This window comes from Mustelus asterias, chromosome X (genome assembly GCF_964213995.1).
Source record: "Mustelus asterias chromosome X, sMusAst1.hap1.1, whole genome shotgun sequence".
NCBI lineage: Eukaryota > Metazoa > Chordata > Chondrichthyes > Carcharhiniformes > Triakidae > Mustelus > Mustelus asterias.
Window position 1 is genome coordinate 11,744,491 of NC_135834.1, and position 21,343 is coordinate 11,765,833.

At 45.0% G+C, this 21,343-nt stretch overlaps 1 protein-coding gene across 2 annotated transcripts in view; it reads left to right on the forward strand.

Moving 5' to 3' along the window:
- The first annotated feature begins 94 nt into the window (after nt 1-94).
- Nucleotides 95-21,343, forward strand: part of LOC144482032 (5'-AMP-activated protein kinase subunit gamma-1) — a 56,586-nt gene continuing 35,337 nt past the window's right edge. Inside the window, exon 1 of one of the 2 annotated variants that reach the window (XM_078201309.1) lies at nt 95-264. Coding sequence is in view for 1 of the 2 variants with exons in the window: in XM_078201308.1 (XP_078057434.1) it covers nt 208-264 (57 nt within the window). In the remaining variant the exon portion in view is untranslated. The remainder of the gene's footprint in view (nt 265-21,343) is intronic. The other variant, XM_078201308.1, reaches the window with a different exon arrangement.

Consider the following 21,343-nt stretch of genomic DNA (forward strand, 5'->3'; position numbering starts at 1 on the left):
AAGCAGAGCAGCGTTGGTGGCTGTAGGTGCCGGCTGGAGCCTGTAGGCAGCGCCGGCGGCCGGAGGCGGCATAGGCAGTTCCAGGTGCTGCAGCCCATCTTGCTGCCGTGCTCGGCTCGTCGGTTAGCGAGCGGGAGGCCGGGCGCGGAGCGGACACTGTGGTATGTGGATGAGGGAAAGTGGAGGCGAAAGTCCGGTGAAGAGTGAATGAAAATCGAAGAAAGCTTGCGGTGGGAGGCAGTGAGCAGCGGAGCAATGGAGTCGGTGAGTGAGAGGAGAGTCCAAGCGCCTCTCCCTGTGACAGTGGGCGCCACCTTGTTGTCCAAACCCCTCAGTTTGAGGGGACATCTAATTGTGTTGTGACCCAATTGCATCCAGAAAGATCAGATATCATTTTCATTATTTAATCCAATTCTGCCCGTGTCTGTCTAGTTTTTTGGGACTAATTGTTGCCTGCAGGTTTAATAAAGAGCGAGACGACTCTCCTGTGAAGGGAGGGAGGTTCATTTACCAGAGATCCACCACTGGCGACCGTCATGCCAAAGAAGGCAAGGAGAAATGATCCAGGGTTTTATCTGGAATGGGGAAGGGAGGAGGTAAAATTTTGCAGACAGGCGTGTTGACAATGAGTGCACTTGAGTCACTGTGGCTCTGAGGGCTTAATAGTAATTTTTTTGCTCCACAATTCTTTGAGGTAACACTACTGCAAAGGGATGGTGCACACAGCTCCAGTTCAGCTCTGAAAACCTAGAGGTAGCGAAGTAGCTATTTATTTGCATCCTGGAACGAGTATCATCCTTAACCACTGCAGATTTATGTATCTAATGCATTTATTGAACGGTGTGTATGTATGATCAATTGTTGCTTTCATGTTCTGTTCAGTCTCAAATTAAAGTGACGAATGTAACTATTTTGAATATATTATAACAACTCGATTCCACTTGGAAATGTGGCATTGTTGTGTGATCCTTCATTTGCCACAGTGTAACCTGCTGTTATACAATGTCTTGAATCTTGCAACAAAAAAACTCTTGAAAAAATTATTCTTCAGCAAAAGTAGCAGTTTGAAATACCTAAAGTCCGAAAATACCACAATTCTGAGGAGTTTTACGGCTTTCAACTTGGACTGATTTGCCAGAAATGGCACAACTCTAGCCGCGAATTCAGTAATTCCCCGTCAGAAGCCAGGAATATAAGAAGCAATAATTAACATCTGTGAATCACAGAACCATAGCATCTCTGCAGAACAAAAGGATGCTATATGGTCCATTAAGTTGGCACTGGCTCTTTGAAAGGACATCTTACCCAGACCTTCCCCTCCCCCAATCCCTGTAACCCTATGCTTTTACCAAGGCCAATCCACCTAACCTACACATCTTTGGATACTATGGGGCAATTTAGCATGGCCAATCCTCCTAACCTACACATCTTTGGACTGTGGGAGGAAACCAGAGCACCTGGGAGAAACCCACACATCATGTCTAAATGACCAATTGTAATGTGTGTCTCTGTCCAGCAAGTTCATGAAACATTGCAGGCAGGTAGTTTTATTCAGTGTGCATCCTCTCAAATTGTGGGATTTGCTGGAAGTTGCAACTGTATTTAACCTGAGAGTGATGACTCTGGGAAGACTATGAAGTCAAACCCAAGCTCCTTGCGGAGGCCTTTGAAGGAAAATACCCTTTGACAGGCAAATAAGTTCCCTATTTTTCTTAATGTTGTATATTTATGCCTTGATACTGCATACCTTATTTCAATACCTTTTTCTCTCATGGGTTGCAATTGCTGACTTGCGTGTGCTTTTGATGAATCGTTCTTTTGAATTTAACAGGTTATCTATTGTTCCTGTTTGCTGCTGGTGTTGAGATGTTTAGTTCCTGATGTCTCAAATTTCATACCAAGAGAAATGTATGCGGTGTAATGCTAGCAGCACAACAGGCTAGAATTGAATGTCGTCATACTGTGTATATCTATATTTTTAATCTAGAACATCTATGGCGTGCAAACATTACACTCCAGACATCTGTACTGAGATGTAATCTTCAAATGCTGCATACTTTTGATCTACCTGAAACTTTACAAATACTTTCCAATTTGTGCAGTTTCTTCAAGCAATTAAGCTATAGTTGATTTGTAGCCCTCTTTGCTTAATGGCTGGATTTTGTACTTTACATTCTGCTTCCCACAAGCCTTGTCCCAATCTACTTCATCTGACCCCCTCCCAAGCATAACCTTCTACCCTAATCTCTCTTCTATTTCTCTAGTTTCCTTTCAATGCATCTGTGCAATTTGCTGCAACCACTTTCTGATTACACTTTAAGTAAAGAATTTTTTTCTGAATTCCCTGTTGGATTTGTTAGTGACCAAAATTAGTGTGGTAAATAGCGAGGAGGAAAGTCTCCAGTTTATATTTGAATGTTGCCCTGCCTTGCAGTTAGCGACCATTTTATTTTTCCAGACAATGAACTAGAAACTTTAAAGCACGCAAACTTGTGTCTGGGCAAGATGCTGTAACTAGCTGGAATTACCAACTTGCATTCCACAAGCGGAAGTAACCTTTTTGAGAGGACAAAAGTAGCTGTGCTACAGACTACTTGTGAGCAGTGCCACACAAGATCAGCTAATATTCTGAGTTTCTATCCTGGTGCAGCAAAAAGCAGTTTGAAATACCTAAAGTCCGAAAATACCACAATTCTGAGGAGTTTTACGGCTTTCAACTTGGACTGATTTGCCAGAAATGGCACAACTCTTGCCGCGAAATGTTAAAATTGAGTGCAAGGAATAAAAGTCGGAATTGTAAATATTAACTTGCATCAGTTTGATAGGAATCCATCCCCATTTTATTCTTTCGTAGAATTTGCCACAGCCTGAAAGATGTTGGTTCACCTCGTTCCACGTGACACATGAGGCTGACTGCAATGGAATTTTGAGTCGTTCTGAATATTTCAACTAGCTCCTGATTAAAATTAATTTAACTGACGGTGCTTTTTTCCCCCCCAAACAAGATTAAATTGTTGTAAATGCAGCAGCACAAATACCTGGCTACCTTTTAATTTATTTGATAGGTTGTACCAGTTCCAAAGGACCCCCCGGCCCCCAGCGCCCATTTATTCATTATTCATTATTCATGAGAAGCTAGCATTTATTATGACCTCTTCTTGCAGTGTTTGATGTTTGTGGGGCATTGCTGCAGCAATGTGGTGACACTGAATTCAATTGCTCTTCACAGTTCCTTTTAGAAATTCTGATTGAGCCAAAGCGCTGGCTAATGACCTGTGAATATTTCTGTCGGCCATGAAGGGGGCCACGCAATTCTATGGATTAGTCGAGGAAAGTTTTAACTAACTTTAGGGGAGCCATCCCCTAATTAAATTATGCATTGTCCTAAAGCAAAAAGTTAATGTGTGAAACCAGGAAGAGGATGGTTTTGTGTGCTTGTACACATTTTGTGTATCAAATTGGTATGTTAGGATATAATCCACTATAATAAGCATTGGCTGATTTAGAGAGGATGTGTGGTTACAACTTGGAAGACTTATGTGACTGTATTTGTGTCCTCATTTCAGTTGCTGTTGCCATTAATCCCTGAAGTCATAATTCAGAATTAGTGGTAGTTGTTCAGATCTTTTCCCTTTGGTTTTATAATATGTGTGTGTCTGTCTGTATATGTGATATATATGTGTATAAGCGCACACACACAGCCTGTGTTCAATGGTGTAAACACCATTAATGGCAACACCATTAATGGGATTAATGGCAACAGCAACTGAAATGAGGACACAAATACAGTCACATAAGTCTTCCAAGTTGTAACCACACATCCTCTCTAAATCAGCCAATGCTTATTATAGTGGATTATATCCTAACATACCAATTTGATACACAAAATGTGTACAAGCACACAAAACCATCCTCTTCCTGGTTTCACACATTAACTTTTTGCTTTAGGACAATGCATAATTTAATTAGGGGATGGCTCCCCTAAAGTTAGTTAAAACTTTCCTCGACTAATCCATAGAATTGCGTGGCCCCCTTCATGGCCGACAGAAATATTCACAGGTCATTAGCCAGCGTTCAATGGTGTAAACTGTGTTTACCCCAGTCCAACGCCGGCATCTCCACTTCAATGGTGTACACAGTAAGAAGTCTCACAACAGGTTAAAGTCCAACAGGTTTATTTGGTAGCAAAAGCCACTCGCTTTTGGAGCGCCGCTGCTTCTTACTGTGACTTGTTACTGTGTTTACCCCAGTCCAATGCCGGCATCTCCACATCATGACTTCAATGGTGTACTGCAGTGCTGGGTCCCTTACTGTTTGTAGTGTACATTAATAATCTAGGCATGAAAGTAGGAGATGTGATCAGTAAGTTCTCAGATGGCACAAAAATTAGTGTGGTAAATAGCGAGGAGGAAAGTCTTAGATTACAGGATGATGTAGATAGAGCTGGTCCGATGGGCAGAACAGAGGCAAATGGAATTTAACCCTGAAAAGTGTGAGGTGATGCATTTTAGAAGGACTAACAAGGCAAGGGAATACACAATCCTGCTGCCTTCAGGGATTGATGGATATACACCCAAGGTCATTCTACTGCTACGAAGCACTGAGTGACCTTGATGTGCATGTCCATCGATCCCTGAAGGCAGCAGGACAGGTAGACAAGGTGATTAAGAAGGTTTATGGGATACTTGCCTTTATTAGCCAAGGTATAGAATGTAAGAGGTTGTAAGTTTCATCCATATTGTGGCACAGTGGTTATGATGGAGCTGTATAAAACAATTGTTAGGCCACAGCTAGAGTACTGTGTGCTGTTCTGGTCACCACAGTATAGTAAGGATGTGATTGCATTCGAGAGGGTGCAGAGGAGATTCACTAGGATGTTGCCTGGGCTGGAGCGTTTCAGCTATTAAGAGAAGCTAGTTAGGTTGAGGTTGTTTTCCTTTGAGCAGAGAAGGCTGATCGAGGTGTACAAAATTATGAGGGACATAGATAGGAAGGAACTTTTCCCCTTAGTGGAGGGGTCAATAACATGAAACACCATGTATACAAAACTACAGACCAAGTGCTGGAACATTGGATTCAAGTAGATAGGTGCTTGATGGTCAGCGCAGATACAGTATGCCAAAGGTGCTGTAAAACTCTATGACTCTGTTTCACGAATCTCACATTTGTGTTGTCCAGAACTTAATTATTCTTCGAAGAGAGATTAAATATTAAAGTTTATTTATTTATTAGTGTCACGAGTAGGCTTACATTCACACTGCAGTGAGTTACTGTGAAATTCCCCTAGTCACCACACTCTGTGTACCTGTTTGGGTACACTGATGGAGAATTCAGCATGCCCAATGCATCTAACCAGCACATCTTTCGGACCGTGGGAGGAAACCGGAGCACCCGGAGGAAACCCACACAGACACGGGGAGAACGTGCAGACTCCATACAGTGACCCAAGCTGGGAATCGAACCCAGGCCCCTGGCGCTGTGAGGGGGCAGTGCTAACCACTGTGCCACAATATGGGTGAAACTTGCAAAAAAGAGGGGTGAAATTTCTCTCTCCACCCCTTCTACTCTATCCATAGAAGTGCTGTTAAAGGAAAGTCTTTTGAATATTATGCCACTTGAACGTTTCAGCTTTGTGAGGAGGGAGCTGCAGGTATGTTTCATTCTTGTGTTGAGCAGGGGAGATTGAACTCTCTCTGGACTTATTTAAGAAGCCACACACGAGGACTGATTGTAGATGTCCTGCTGTCACAAGTTTCACTTGTTGAGGACGGGCAGCAAAGTTCGTCAGAAATTGATGGTGTGTCAAAATGCAATTAGAGCATTTAGACTGCAGCCGGTGTGCAGAGTTTGAGCTGCAGCACCATCTCTTTGCACATGGCCTCCTGGACCGCTTTGCCTTTTGTCTGTGCTAATGCTGAGCAAACGGTGGTCCTCAAATATTAAACGTGCGGAGTGAGGGTAAGAAATGCCCTGATCACTCGACTCTGAACCCTATCCAGTGTATTAGTGTCTTTTTGTGGGTGAACTGCCTCCAACTGCGTGCAGTTTAGTGACATAAAGGCAGTGTGCTGCAAATGACTTTGTAGGTGGAGCAAAAGATAGTGGACCTGAAACATTAACAATAAGTTTCTCCTTCTTCCTATCTTCCTCCATAGATGCTGCCTGACCTCTTGAGTGTTAACAGCATTTAAAAAAAATTATTTCCAATTTCTGGCATTTTGATTTGTGTTTTATTCAATTTAGTGAGTTATACAGAGTTAGACGAATCTATTCTGACTTCCAGAATCAGCAGTATTTTGTTTCTATTTTGACTAATATTCTGCCCTTGTGATGCATCCCCAGCATTTGCTCAGTAGTCTGACAAAAGTTTCACACTCTGCTTTGGAACGGCGGTCGATAATCACATGTGAATCCTTTTCCTTGTTTAGAAATGGGCAGCCATTTATCATGGGTGTCATATTTTTGGTTCCAGTCTGTATTATTTTATTTACATATTAAAATCTATCTTGAATAGTATCAGTCTCCCTTACTTTGCCAGCTGGCCGGCCTTGCTTGCAGTTGTTTCCGGATTTTATAATGCATACAATCCAAGTATCCTCTCCAGTATTGTTTATGAATGTTCTAAATGGCAGGTCACCCAGATCAGATCCATGTGAACTCCTCCAATCTCCCCCACTGTCAGCTGTGGATCAGTTGGTAGCACACCCACCTCTGAATTGCAAGATCCTGGGTTCAAGTCGTGTAGGACTTGAGCACAACCATGAAGACTGACACTCCCAGTGCGGTACTGAGGGAGTGCTGCACTGTCGGTGGTGTAGTCTTTCAGGTGGGATGTTAAAACGAGGCCTTTTATTGGTCCTCATGGGTAAAAGATTGCATGAAGCTATTTTGAAGAAGACTAGGGGGAGTTTTCGCTCAGTGTCCAGACCAATATGTATCCCTTAATCAACATTACAAAAAAAAACATGATCCAGTCATTATCACATTGCTGTGTGCACATTGGCTGCTGTGTTTCCTACATTCCAACCGTGACTACCCTTTTAAAAAGTCCTTCATTGGCTGTAAACACACTTTGAGACACCCAGCGGTCATGAAAAGAGCTCGCTAAATGCAGTCTTTCTTCTGCATCACCACTTTTCAATGCAGCTCTCTGCTATTAATTTTGCAAGCTTTCGTCCTTTTTACATGAACTTCCTTTAACTGCCTCATAAAAATCCGTATAAGTTTTGACCACTGGATCTTGCATGCAAATTTATTTACCCCTCTCTGAAAGATTCCAGTAGGTTATCGTCTATGAGCTTTGCTGCCTAATCTTCCAGAACCATCGGCCTCCCACTGCAGGTAACAGCACATTGGCAGGGAGGCCACGCTCGTCAGACACCCTCTTCCCCATTTTCCAAAAGTGTTAGCTGCCCCAAGTGAAAGAGTGTCATTGCTGTAGAAAATAGTTTAAGCACCGTACAGTAACACATCAGTAGTAAGCCAATCAATCTCTGAAATATATAAATATTGTACAAAATTCCTGAGTTATTGTCCATGGAATGCCAGGCAGAATGCAGCCCCTAACTATGAACATCCATGCTTTCAATAAATGTTGGTAGCATCTAATATACTGCTTCATATTCCCTCTCTTGTGAGTATTAGACTAATTGCTTTATATATCCCTGGTGCCTTTTTAAAATTGAGGATGGCATTCACTGCCTTCTAACCCTTGCCTGCAGTCCTCGTTAACAGTGGCTTTTGTGCTGCGTCAGTCCAAATGAGCTTTCATCCTTGAAACAGGATGACTTGCTGAGGGGAAATGGTTAATGGGTGCTGGAGGAAGTTTTTGTTTTTCACAAAGTCAGCTGCCTTGTGTATCTGCCAAGAAGCCGTTGTTTTGCTGTTCGGATTCTGTGTTCTGCAATGTTACATTCTGCTGGTAAGTCAACCATATTCTGTTGTAAGAATTAACTGTTCAAAGCCAAATTGTTTTATGATACGTCTTGTTGATATCAAGTTCACAAGTGCTACTAAACTGCAACTGGCGGTGTACAGTTTACAGCTACTTCAATTCCTTTTCATTATTCATAATGGGGGTGCTGGGGCTGAAGAAAGCTTTCTCCAGCATATTGTTCAACCCAAGAACAGTTATTGAGTGGCTCAGACAATTGCAGGGTGTCTGTTTATCATTGCAAACTATGATCTTGTGTGCCTGTTTCACATTCCAGCATTCGCAGTAATTTGCTGCTATGATTTTGTGTGGCCTAGCTGCTAATGACACTCATTTCCTTCTCCATGCCAGCCTTGCCAGTTGCCGATGCCTGGGTCTTGGGCAGCTGGTTGCCACCTGAAGAGACACCAGCAGGGATGTCTCTCCTTTTTAACTGTGTCTTCCTGGCAGACCAGATCAAGTGAAGCTGTTGGATTTACACTTGGCTTGCAGCCAGCTGCACAAGGCCTGTGCATCGGGTGGCAGTGGTGCTGCTTCCAGTCTTGCACCATGTCAAGTACCTTCAGTAGAACTCCAAATTACAAGCGTGTGACTGGTCACTGAATGAATCCTTTGAACTCATCTGAACTTCTTTGTGTCAGTTTCTGCAATGCTCTGATTCCAAGAACGTGTTTGTGCCTACAATGTCTGGCCCTGCTGTCATTGTGGAACTCAAAACCGTGCTCAGGATTGACCTTTTTTAATCCAGACCATGGCTAACATTATTAGAGGCCTGGAAAGGGTAATTGCAAAGAGGATGTTTCTCCTTGGCTGGCGAATCTGGGACATGGAGGCACAGTCTCAAGGTAAGAGGTCTGCCATTTAGGACTGAGATGAGGAGAAATCTCTTCACCCAAAGGGTTGTGAATCTTTGGAATTCTCTAGTCCAGAGAATTGTAGATGCTCAGTTGCTGAGTATATTCAAGACAACGATCGATAGATTCCTAGGCACAAAGAGAATCGAGGGATGTGGGAATAGTGCAGGAAAGTGAAGTTGATGTACAAGATCAGCCATTGCATTGGCAGAACAGTGCAAGGGGCCAAGTGGTCTACTCCTATTTTTTGCATTTTTGTACTTCTAGGAGGATCCCACTCGTTCATCTCATTTTGAGGTTGATGATAGCAAAGTCTTTCTAATATTTCTTCTCATTCCAGTCACCCTGACTGACTAACTAAAGTTTAAAGTTTATTTATTAGTGTCACAAGTAGGCTTACATTAACACTGCAATGAAGTTACTGTGAAAAGACTATTGATGAAAGGTGACAGACCTGAAACATGGGGTGGAATTCTCCCATTTTGAGACTGTGTGGTGGCGGGTGGCTCCTGCAATGCCTGTCTCGCTGGTCAGAATAGCAGGATCACATGTCCGATTCTATACTCAGAAGCTCATTAATAATGCACAGGTGAGTTCCTGTTGACTCTCCGGGCAGGCCGGCAGCTGATTTGTCTGCCCGCCCTCAGCGGGTTTGAAGGTCCCGGCACCATATTTAAACACCAGTCCAGCACACTCACATCACTCTCTCTAGCCCCGTCTTCACCAGACCGTGTAGGATGGCAGCAACCCAGAGGGAAAAGGAAGAAGTCTGTTCCTCAATTCAACCTCCACCACCACCGAGTCCATCCCCTGCAAGAAGCCCATGCCCCACTTTTACCTCTGCCCAATGCCTCTGGAGTCTTCATCCATCCCCTCCCAGTAAATAATGTGCTATCCCTTTGACCCCCTTGTTTGTGAGCTTTTCATGCTGCCTTGTTGGGGGCCAGCTTCCCCTCCCTCAGTCTTCCCTTTGCCTTCCATTGCTTGTCTTCTTCAACCTTCTCCCTCTGTCTGTCCTCTTAACCCCCATCCCCACACAGCCCTCCTTCCACATTGCCCCCTTGTCTTTGTTAGGCCACACCCCCAGCCTCACCTCGCACTCGACTCCCGGTCGAACTTCAGACCTCTGTTGTGGTGGCTGCATGAGTCCCATAGCACCGTGCTGTCCAGATAGACACTGGTGTGGCACCAGGGGACAAGGAGACCCCTGTACTCCCCAACCCCAGGTGCAAGTGGCCATGCTAAATTCTCCCTCAGTGTACCCGAACAGGCGCCGGAGTGTGGCAACTAGGGGATTTTCACAGTAACTTCATGCAAGTCTACTTGTGACACTAATAATAAATAAAATAAAGATAGAGGGCAGGAACCAGTCTGCCCCAGCAGAGTGGTGAACAGTGCATCTTGAGCAGCACAGTGCATCTTGAGCAGCACAGCACTGTGGCAGAAAGTTATTTCCCTCCCCTCTGGTGAACTGAGGACCACCTTGTCCACGCCACTCTTTAGTAATCAGGTTTGGTGCCGACATGATTGCCCGTTGATCGTGATATAAGATTGAAAGACTTGATGGGACACAGGCGGGCAGCTGTTTTAATGAACATTCATGAGATGCAAATGAATTTGCACCACCAATCAGTGAGAAGACTGACCCGCCATTGGGAGAATTGCAATGGAATTTTACGCCAGTGGGTTTCTGACGACTTTTGGCTCCCGCCAGATTCACTGTGCCCGCCCATTGTCAAACCCGCCATGGACTGGTTGGGGGAATTCCGCCCATTATCTCTATCATTTCCAGCGTTTTGTGAGACCAGTCTGGGCACACATTGGCTGGTATGTTTACTAGCATGACAGTGGCATTTCAAAACTGCACTAACAAATGTTTGGGAGGCGGTGGCCTAGTGGTATTATCGCTTGACTATTAATTCAGAAACTCAGCTAATGTTCTGGGGGACCCAGGTTCGAATCCCACCACAGCAGATGGTGGAATTTGAATTCAATAAAACATATCTGGAATTAAGAATCTACTGATGACCATGAAACCATTGCCGATTGTTGGAAAAACCCATCACTAATGTTTTTTAGGGAAGGAAATCTGCTGTCCTTACCCAGTCTGGCTTGCGTGTGACTTCAGAGCCACTGCAATGTGGTTGACTCAACTGCCCTCGGACAACTAGGAATGGGCAATAAATGTTGGCCAGCCAGTGATGCCCGTGTCCCACAAATGAACTTTTAAAAAATGTCCGAAAGGTGTAAAAGGCCCAACAAAACTGTTGTTTCTATGGACAGATCGGAACGTCATTCTTTTGCTCTTGATGTGGACATACTGCTGCCTGGGCCCATTGCAATAATAAGGATCTCAGACTAAAGTCCTTGAGTATTCATCCAGCTAACCAAGTTCTCTCATTTGAACAGTAATCTCACTATTTGCAGGAAATGGAGCTGTGGCTAAACGCCATGTATAAAGGTAAAGTCACCATGGTCCCAGATAATCACAGGCTGCTCTCCACTTCGATGGGGAGAGTTGACTGGTGGTGATTTTAACCTGAGGGTCACCACACCTCAGGCCGGGGGCAAAGTTGAGAAGGCGGGGCCTTCATGAATAACCTCAGCTGGTACGGGAATTGAACCCACGCTGTTGGCATCACTCTGCATCACTAACCAGCCATCCAACCAACAGAGCTCACAGATAAACCCCACCAGAAGAGCTGGAAAAAAAAAGACAAGTTACTGACTCCTAATTGCTTCCTCCAGACCTGATGGACCAATGAAATCATTGGAAAGCTGTGGGGTATTGCACTGAATTGTACCAAGTTGTGCTATGGAGCAAGGCATCTTGTACATGAAATGTAGTGAAATATTGTTGTTAGCAATTTGAACATGTGTGGAAGAAGGCAGACTCGGATCTATTTTAAACCCTGCTGAGGGTCTCATGAGGAAACTTTAGCAGAAAATAAAATGTTAATGTTGTGTAGAAAACATTTTGATCTCCATTCAGTCCTTTTAGGAAATATTTTTAGAGATGCTGCATTTTAGCGATATTGTAGTTACATTGCTGTGTACCATTTTGATTGAGTCTGGCAATAGTCGCTGCTGGAAGTCCATCTGGAGGTCTGGATGTTTTCCACTTATCTATGTAATTAAGTTAACTCGAATATCGACTTTTCCTTTTTTAAAACATTGTCCTTGCCGAGATTATGAATACCAGCATACCATATGAATACATTGCTTGTGTGGCCATCTTCGCAGGCAGTTTAAAAAAAAAATCATTTGTGGGACATGGACATGGACATTGCTGGCTGGCCAGCATTTATTGCCCATCCCTAGTTACCCAAGGGCAGTTGCTGTGGCTCTGGAGTCACATGTAGGCCAGACCAGGTAAGGACAGCAGATTTCCTTCCCTAAAGGACATCAGTGAACCAGATGGGTTTTTCCAACAGTCGACAATGGTTTCTTAATTCCAGATATTTTTTATTGAATTCAAATTCCACCATCTGCCGTGGCGGGATTCGAACCTGGGTCCCCCAGAACATTAGCTGAGTTTCTGGATTGATAGTCTAGCAATAATACCACTAGGCTATCACCTCCCTGAGGAGATCTGATTAAATGGAGAGAGATTGTAAGACTGCAATACAGAAAGATCTGGATGTCCTGGTATATGAATCACACAAACGTTAGCACGCAGGCACAGCAGGAAACAAATGGAATGTTGTTGTTTATAGCAAGGGGAATGTATTATAAAAATAGGTTGTATAGAGTGTTGATGAGACCACATCTAGAGTACTATGTATAGTTTTGGCCTCCTTATTTAAGAAAGCATATAATGTGTTAGAAGCAGTTCAGTGACGGTTCACTCGACTGATTCCTGGGATTGAGAGGGTTATCTTACAAGGAAAGGTTGAACAGGTTGGGCCTGTATCCACTGAAGTTTAGAAGAATGGGAGGCGATCTCATTGAAACATAAGATTCTAAGGGGGCTTGACAGAGTGGATGCTGAGAGGATGTCCCTTGTGGAAGAGACTAGAACCAGGAGACTAATTTAAAATGAGGGGTTAAAGACTGAGATGAGGAAAGATTTTTTCCTCTGAGGGTTGTGGGTCTGAGGCACTCTTTTCCCCTGAGAGTGATGGAGGCTGGGTTCGTGAATATTTTTAAGGCAGAAGTCGATACGATTCTTGACTTACGAGGGAGTCAAAGGGTATTGGAGATAGCCAAGATATAAACATTGAGACCACCATCAGATTAGCCGTGAATGGCAGAGTAGACTCGAGGGGCCAAATGGCCCACTGTTCCTAATTTGTATGTATCTTTTGGTAATTAAACTAATTGCAATGCATCTGCATGTCTCAATGTTGTTTACTGTTAGTTTCCTTTTAGTTGCCAGACTACATTCTCCCTAAAGATCCAGTTGCATATTCTATTCAATCACATTTGATTCCGAGGGTCTGTTTGTATATTTATACAGCAGCAAACTGCACTGCCATACACCATCATAAATTGGCGGTGCAACAACTTACCAATCAATAGTTTACGTTCTTCCGCCAATATTGATACCCACGGGGTCATCATGGCACTTGAGACTCCAGGTGGCCTTTCTCAAAGGAATCTGGCAGCGACATTCTTTATATTAATGAGCTAATGCCTTGCCCTCTGGCACAGAAGTGTAGTGATGCTGTACCACACCAGTTCCACACAGTGCCAACTTAATGCCACAGCAACCCATATGTTATTCTCTGATGGACCACAGTCCTTGCACTAATGCTGTGTTTGGGAAAGTATATTAAGTGTTCACTGAACTTTGCTTCTTACTGAGGGTTCAGTAAATCTCCTGTAACTGAGGAAGCTCGACTTCTTTACAGCCCTTGCTTCAGCTGTCATTTTGTTTGAGCTTTGTTGTGAAATTTAGAGTTGGCAGCCAAAACAAATCCTCTGATCGTGTGTGGCTTCTCGAACAGAAGCTTCAGGAAGCCTCTGGGCGGGGGAAGCCACAGACAACAGCAAACAGAAAGTGAGCCGTTTCTTAAATTGCAGCTGAGGCACCCTTGAGAGGGCCTAGAAATGTACAGGCCCACTTCATCGCAGGACACTGTTCATAAGGTCATAAGAAAAGGAGCAGGAATAGGCCATTCAACCCATCAAACCTGCTGTGTGTGCTATTCAATAAAATCATGGCTAATCTGATTGTGTCCCCACTATAACCTTTGACTCCCTTGTCAGTCATAAATTCTGTCTAACTCAGCTTTGAATATATTCAATGATCCATAGCTCATTGGGGAAGAGAATTCTAAAGATTTACCGAATAGACTGGGATTTTTTTCTCTGGAGCGTAGGAGGCTGAGGGGTGACCTTATAGAGGTCTATAAAATAATGAGGGGCATAGATCAGCTAGATAGTCAATATCTTTTCCCAAAGGTAGGGGAGTCTAAAATTAGAGGGTATAGGTTTACGGTGAGAGGGGAGAGATACAAAAGTGTCCAGAGGGGCAATTTTTTCACAGAGGGTGGTGAGTGTCTGGAACAAGCTGCCAGAGGTAGTAGTAGAGGCGGGTACAACTTTACCTTTTAAAAAGCATTTAGACAGTTACATGGGTACGATGGGTATAGAGGGATATGGGCCAAATGCGGGCAATTGGGATTAGCTTTGGGGTTTTAAAAAAAAATAAGGGCGGCATGGACAAGTTGGGCCGAAGGGCCTGTTTCCATGCTGTAAACCTCCATGATTCTATGAGAGAAGAAATTCTCATTGCCATCTTAAATGGGAGACTCATTGGGCGGAATTTTACAGCCTCGCTCAACCTGAGACCGGAAAATCCCGCCAGAGGTCAATGGACTTTCCTATTGTCCGCCCCTCACCCACTCCGATTCCCATGGCGGACAGGGCGGCAGAATTTCGGCGATTATCTTTAAACTGTGCCCCCTAGTTCTAGAAACCCCCTCCATATGTTCCATATATCCAGTATCCCACGGGTAAAGTAGTTAACTGCACACCTTCTTGTTCACCTCTTAGTTTGAGTTCAGTGTAAAATCTTTCCAGTGCAGAAGGAGACCATTCAACCTATTGAGTCTGCACTGGTTCTCTGAAAGAGTATTGTACCTTGTCCCATCCCCTGCTTTATCCCCATAACCTTGCAAACACCTTTGCACAGCCTGTAAGCCTGACCCCAACCTTCCTGTTGCTTGCCATTTCAACTCGGCACCTTGCTCTCATACCCATATGTCTGTCCTTGGCCTGCTACAATGCTCCAGTGAAAGCCAATGCAAACTGGAGGAGCAGCATCTCAGCTTCTGATTGGCGGTGCTGCAACCCCCGGGACTCAATGTTGAGTTTGGGAACTTTAGATTTTGACCTTTCTCCTCCTCCATCTTAAACTCCTTTTTAAAATTTACCATTCATGTATTGCTTCAATGCAAACCGCCCCACCTCCCACATCAGGCCAGCTGTCTTTTGTTCTTAAAGTTGTTAGTTTTTGTTGCAGTTTCTACATTCTCCCTCCTTTCAGTTCTGATGTTAGACTTAAAATATTAATTCAGTTTCTCTCCTGGTAGATGCTGGCAGACCTGCTGAGTTTTTTTCCAGCTTCCTGTCATCTTGCTTTGGTAGCGATGCTGTGTTTGGAGCCGCCGACTACAATGTTTAAAATTAAGTTCATGAAATAATAAACACACAATGAAACAAGAAACTAAACTGAGTTGTAACCGTACCCCTGTAACAATTGTTGTGCGTGTGTGCTTTGTTCCCCCAGCCCCCTGCCTGCCCCGGTCCTCCCACCCTCCTGTCTGTCTGCCTATCTGTCTGTCTCTCCTCTGGGGCTCGCATTCTAGTAAGATGCCATTGTTTATCTCTGGCTTTCCTGTTTATCTCTAGACTCCGCCGGCATCTCCACATCATATCTCTAGACTCTGAGCATGTTCCACCTATTTGCATTCTGTGACAGTCAGAAGGCTGAAGACATTTTTGTGCCTGGCACTGTGCACCTCGGTCGGCCAGTGTCATGAATTAAGTGAGCACAGGCCCCCTTATTTAAACAAAAATCCATCACAAAAATGAATAGCCAAAGTGAGGCTCCATTCTGGTGAAGAGAGCTAGCAGAAAGTGTTCATCCCATTAGGATGTGTTTAGTCTACAGGCAGTGAGTGCTTAGCCTCCTGGCTTGAGTCCTAGTTGGAGGGGAACTTTCTTTTGGAGAGTTCTGGATAACAGCTCTGAGGAACGTTTCTGGGAACTGGGTGGAGACTTGCACAGAAAAACCACCTGCTGAGCCCATGTATCAGAATTGAAAATACAATCTGCACAATCTCCCAACGTAATTTGTGTCTCCAGCAATTATGCTGTCTACTGGCCATGAACTCGATCTCAGGATCTCCCGGCTGCAAGCCACTTTCAGTTGCCCAGTTCCCAGGCCAACATAGCTAAACCCCAGGCCCAGGACTTTTCACTTGTCAGGTTGCAGTAATATTGCTGGTTGTTCATAATATAGTGAACACAAATAAAACAAAAACAGAACATAATAGCAAAATAGATATAGCCCAGTGAGAAGTACGGTGCACAGCAGCAACATTAATGCATTTCCCAGCCTCTTTTTCCATTCCCACCTGGGAGCTTTGCCTTTTGCTCCTTTCCATTGAGGCCTGAGACCCTAGTTATCCCGTGCAACTGTCACAAAACCATCAGCACTTCAGGTGCCCCAAGAGATGGACAAGCAAGATCACTTCTGTGATTGGCAGAGCCTTGGCTTCATGTCCTCGTGGCAGGCGGAAGAAAAGGAGAGAGCAAGACAAAATGCCTGACAGGCCGCCAGGGACATGGTTAGCGGAAGACAGAGATGCAGTATTTTCCAAATGTTTGCCTGTGAGCAGGACCACAGGAGATCTCCTATATTTAACATCTTGTGCGTTTCTCTTGTTACAAAACAGCGAAATACTTTGATGTATCATGAGCAGCACCACAGGCGATAACTAATATTCAAGGCTGTTGTAATACCAGCAGGAGCCACGCATTATGTAATGTGATCTGAGTGCATGGTGCTTTTATTCCCCTCGAAATGGAGGAGACCAAGTGGGATGTTCCTTTTTTGTCTGAGCTGTATTGATGCTAACGCTATGACTCCAACAACAAATGTAATTACCAAGCTGTCCACCCACGATCTTGGGTGCAGTGTGTCCGCAGCTTCGACATATCAAAAAAGATGACCTGATTAAACAGAGTGGGACCAGGATGAGTGAAACGTGACGATACAGCGGTCACTGTGGTAATTGGCTAACTGGTCATTCAACATAGCGACAAGCAATGGAACAACATCTCTAGTATAGTGTGTGTTTCAGCCCATTTTCTAACATGGACTTCACTAAGGTACAAACATTTTGAGAGTGTTTAATGTCCGTTCTTTTACTACGTGCCCAGTCTTGGCTACCATTGCTGTGGGGAGGAGATGAGGAAAGACCAGCTGTCTCAACAAGAGGAGCAAAAATCATCCCTGAACTGCTGATGTGTCTCCTTTAGTAACTGATTCAGAGCAATGGTAGGGGAAAAGGCAGAGAATATGGAACTGGTCACTGTGTAGATGGGCCACGGCTTTGCTTTCCATTCTGCTGCCATTAAATGTTGCTGTCCAAGTTATCTTGCAAAGTCAATTATTCACTGTTAGTGTTCTTGAGCTGATTCATTGACTGGTGATTTATAAGCGTAAACTTGTGCAGTTCTGCAAGATGTATTAAATTGCTGCATACCATTCACCTTGGACAAGCAGACTTCTTCAATGGATGTCGGAGACTGCCGTAATCTTCTGGTAATGGCACTTCTGGCTGTCTGAGACTGCTTACCACTGGTTTGGATTTGTGCAGTTGCACCAAAGGGATTACATTCAATACAGTGGCTGTGCTGTCATCTGTTTTTGTCCCACATTTGGTGAACATTGGTGCAACACGCCCTTGAGGATTACATTCTGCTTGCACCCAATGTGGCTAATCTACAGTGCTCCCAGGTGGGATATGGGGCAGCGTTAGACTTGGGGCAACACTACCTCAACCCAACACTTACAGTACCAAACCAGCCATCCAGATGTGTTGAATGAGAATGATAGCAATGCATCATGCCAGTGTTGCTGTTGGAAACTGGTTTATAGAACATAGAAAGCCACAGCACAAACAGGCCCTTCGGCCCACAAGTTGCGCCGATCACATCCCTACCTCTAGGCCTATCTATAGCCCTCAATCCCATTAAATCCCATGTACTCATCCAGAAGTCTCTTAAAAGACCCCAACGAGTTTGCCTCCACCACCACCGACGTCAGCCGATTCCACTCACCCACCACCCTCTGAGTGAAAAACTTACCCCTGACATCTCCTCTGTACCTACCCCCCAGCACCTTAAACCTGTGTCCTCTCGTAGCAACCATTTCAGCCCTTGGAAATAGCCTCTGAGAGTCTACCCTATCCAGACCTCTCAACATCTTGTAAACCTCTATCAGGTCACCTCTCATCCTTCGTCTCTCCAGGGAGAAGAGACCAAGCTCCCTCAACCTATCCTCATAAGGCATGCCCCCCAATCCAGGCAACATCCTTGTAAATCTCCTCTGCACCCTTTCAATGGCTTCAACATCTTTCCTGTAATGAGGTGACCAGAACTGCGCGCAGTACTCCAAGTGGGGTCTAACCAGGGTCCTATAAAGCTGCAGCATTATCTCCCGACTCCTAAACTCAATCCCTCGATTAATGAAGGCTAGTACGCCGTATGCCTTCTTGACCGCATCCTCCACCTGCGAGGCCGATTTAAGAGTCCTATGGACCCGGACCCCAAGGTCCTTCTGATCCTCTACACTGCTAAGAATGGTACCCTTCATATTATACTGCTGCTTCATCCCATTGGATCTGCCAAAATGGATCACTACACACTTATCCGGGTTGAAGTCCATCTGCCACTTCTCCGCCCAGTCTTGCATTCTATCTATGTCTCGCTGCAACTTCTGACATCCCTCCAAACTATCCACAACACCACCTACCTTGGTGTCGTCAGCAAACTTACCAACCCATCCCTCCACTTCCTCATCCAGGTCATTTATGAAAATGACAAACAGCAAGGGTCCCAGAACAGATCCCTGGGGCACTCCACTGGTCACTGACCTCCATGCAGAGAAAGACCCCTCCACAGCCACTCTGCCTTCTGCAGGCAAGCCAGTTCTGGATCCACAAGGCAACAGCCCCTTGGATCCCATGCCCTCTCACTTTCTCAAGAAGTCTTGCATGGGGGACCTTATCGAACGCCTTGCTGAAGTCCATATAGACCACATCCGCCGCTCTTCCTTCGTCAATGTGTTTGGTCACATTTTCAAAGAACTCAACCAGGCTCGTAAGGCACGACCTGCCCTTGACAAAGCCGTGCTGACTACTTTTGATCATACTAAACTTCTCTAGATGATCATAAATCCTGTCTCTCAGGATCCTCTCCATCAACTTACCAACCACTGAGGTTAGACTCACCGGTCGGTAATTTCCCGGGCTGTCCCTGTTCCCTTTCTTGAATATAGGGACCACATCTGCAATCCTCCAATCCTCCGGAACCTCTCCCGTCTCCATCGACGATGCAAAGATCATCGCCAAAGGCTCCGCAATCTCCTCCCTCGCCTCCCACAGTAACCTGGGGTACATCCCATCCGGTCCCGGCGACTTACCAACCTTGATGCCATTCAATAGTTCCAACACATCCTCTTTCTTTATGTCCACATGCTCGATCCTTTCTGTCCACCGCAAACCAGCAGTACAACCACCCAGATCCCTTTCCACCGTGAATACCGAGGTAAAGTATTCATTAAGCAGCTCCGCCATTTCTAACGGTTCCGCACAAACTTTTCCCCCTTCACCTTTTAAGGGTCCTATGCCTTCACATCTCATCCTTTTACTCTTGACATATTTGTAGAAAGCCTTGGGATTCTCCTTAATCTTACCCGCCAAGGTCTTCTCATGACCCCTTCTCGCTCTCCTAATTTCCTTCTTAAGCTCCTTCCTACATCCCGTATACTCCTCTAAATCCTTAACACCTCCTAGCTCTCTGAACCTTCTGTACGCCTCTCTTTTCTTATTCACCAGGTTCATCACAACCTTCGTGCACCACGGTTCCCGTACCCTACCAACACCCCCCTGTCTCATCGGAACGTTGTCATGCAGAGCTCCAGACAAACATTCCTTGAAAATCCTCCACTTTCCTTCGGTACTTTTCCCCAAGAACGCCTCCTTCCAATTTACCCGTCTAATTTCCTCCCTGATGACACTGTATTTCCCTTTACTCCAGAGAAACACTTTCCTAGCCTGCCTGATCCTATCTCTTTCCAATGCTATCGTGAAGGAGATAGAATTATGATCGCTATCCCCAAGATGCTCACCCACCGAGAGATCCTCCACCTGTCCAGGTTCATTAGCCAGCACCAGATCAAGTACAGCCTCTCCTCTAGTAGGCTTATCCACATACTGTGTCAGGAAACTCTCCTGGACACACCTAACAAACTCCTCTCCATCCAAACCCCTAGCCCTAGGGATATTCCAATCTATGTTTGGGAAATTAAAATCTCCCATCACGACAACTCTGTTATTCCTACATCTCTCCAGGATCTGTTTCCCCATCTGCTCCTCAACATCTCTGTTACTATTGGGCGGCCTATAGAAAACACCCAGCAAAGTTACCGACCCCTTCCTGTTCCTAACCTCCACCCACAGAGACTCCGTAGTCAATCCCTCCACGGCGTCCACCTTCTCTACAGCCGTGACACTATACCTGATCAACAGTGCCACTCCCCCCCCCTCTCTTGCCTCCCTCCCTGTCCTTCCTGAAACATCTAAAACCCGGCACCTGAAGCACCCAGTCCTGTCCCTGAGACATCCAAGTCTCCGTAATGGCCACCACATCACAATTCGAAGCAGCAATCCACGCTCTAAGCTCATCCACTTTATTCACTACACTCCTGGCATTAAAATAGACACATCTCAGACCTTCAGCCTGAGCACTTCCCTTCTCCATCACTCGTCTAACCTCCCTCTTACCCTGTCTACATTCCTTATCTATTTGCGAGCTAACCTCCTCGCTCTCAGTCCCCTCATTTCGATTCCCTCCCCCCAACCTTTCTAGTTTAAAGTCTCTCCAGTAGCCTTAGCCAACCTTCCCGCCAGGATATTGGTCCCCCTGGGATTCAAGTGCCACCCGTCTTTTTTAAACAGGTCACACCTGCCCCTAAAGAGGTCCCAATGATCCAAGTACCCAAATCCTTGTCCCTTGCTCCAGTCCCTCAGCCACGCATTCATTCTCCACCGATTCCTGTTCTCACTCTCCCGCGGCACAGGCAGCAATCCCGAGATTACTACCTTTGCATTCCTCTTTCTCAGCTGTCTACCTAACTCCCTATATTCTCTTTTCATGACCCCTTCCCTCTTCCTACCTATGTCAGCAGTACCTATATGCATCACGACCTTCCTACCTATGTCAGCAGTACCTATATGCATCACGACCTTCGGTACTCATTCTTTTAGCTGAAAACCATTGCAGAGAGAGGGATGCCTTCCATCCCATCAGCCTGAGC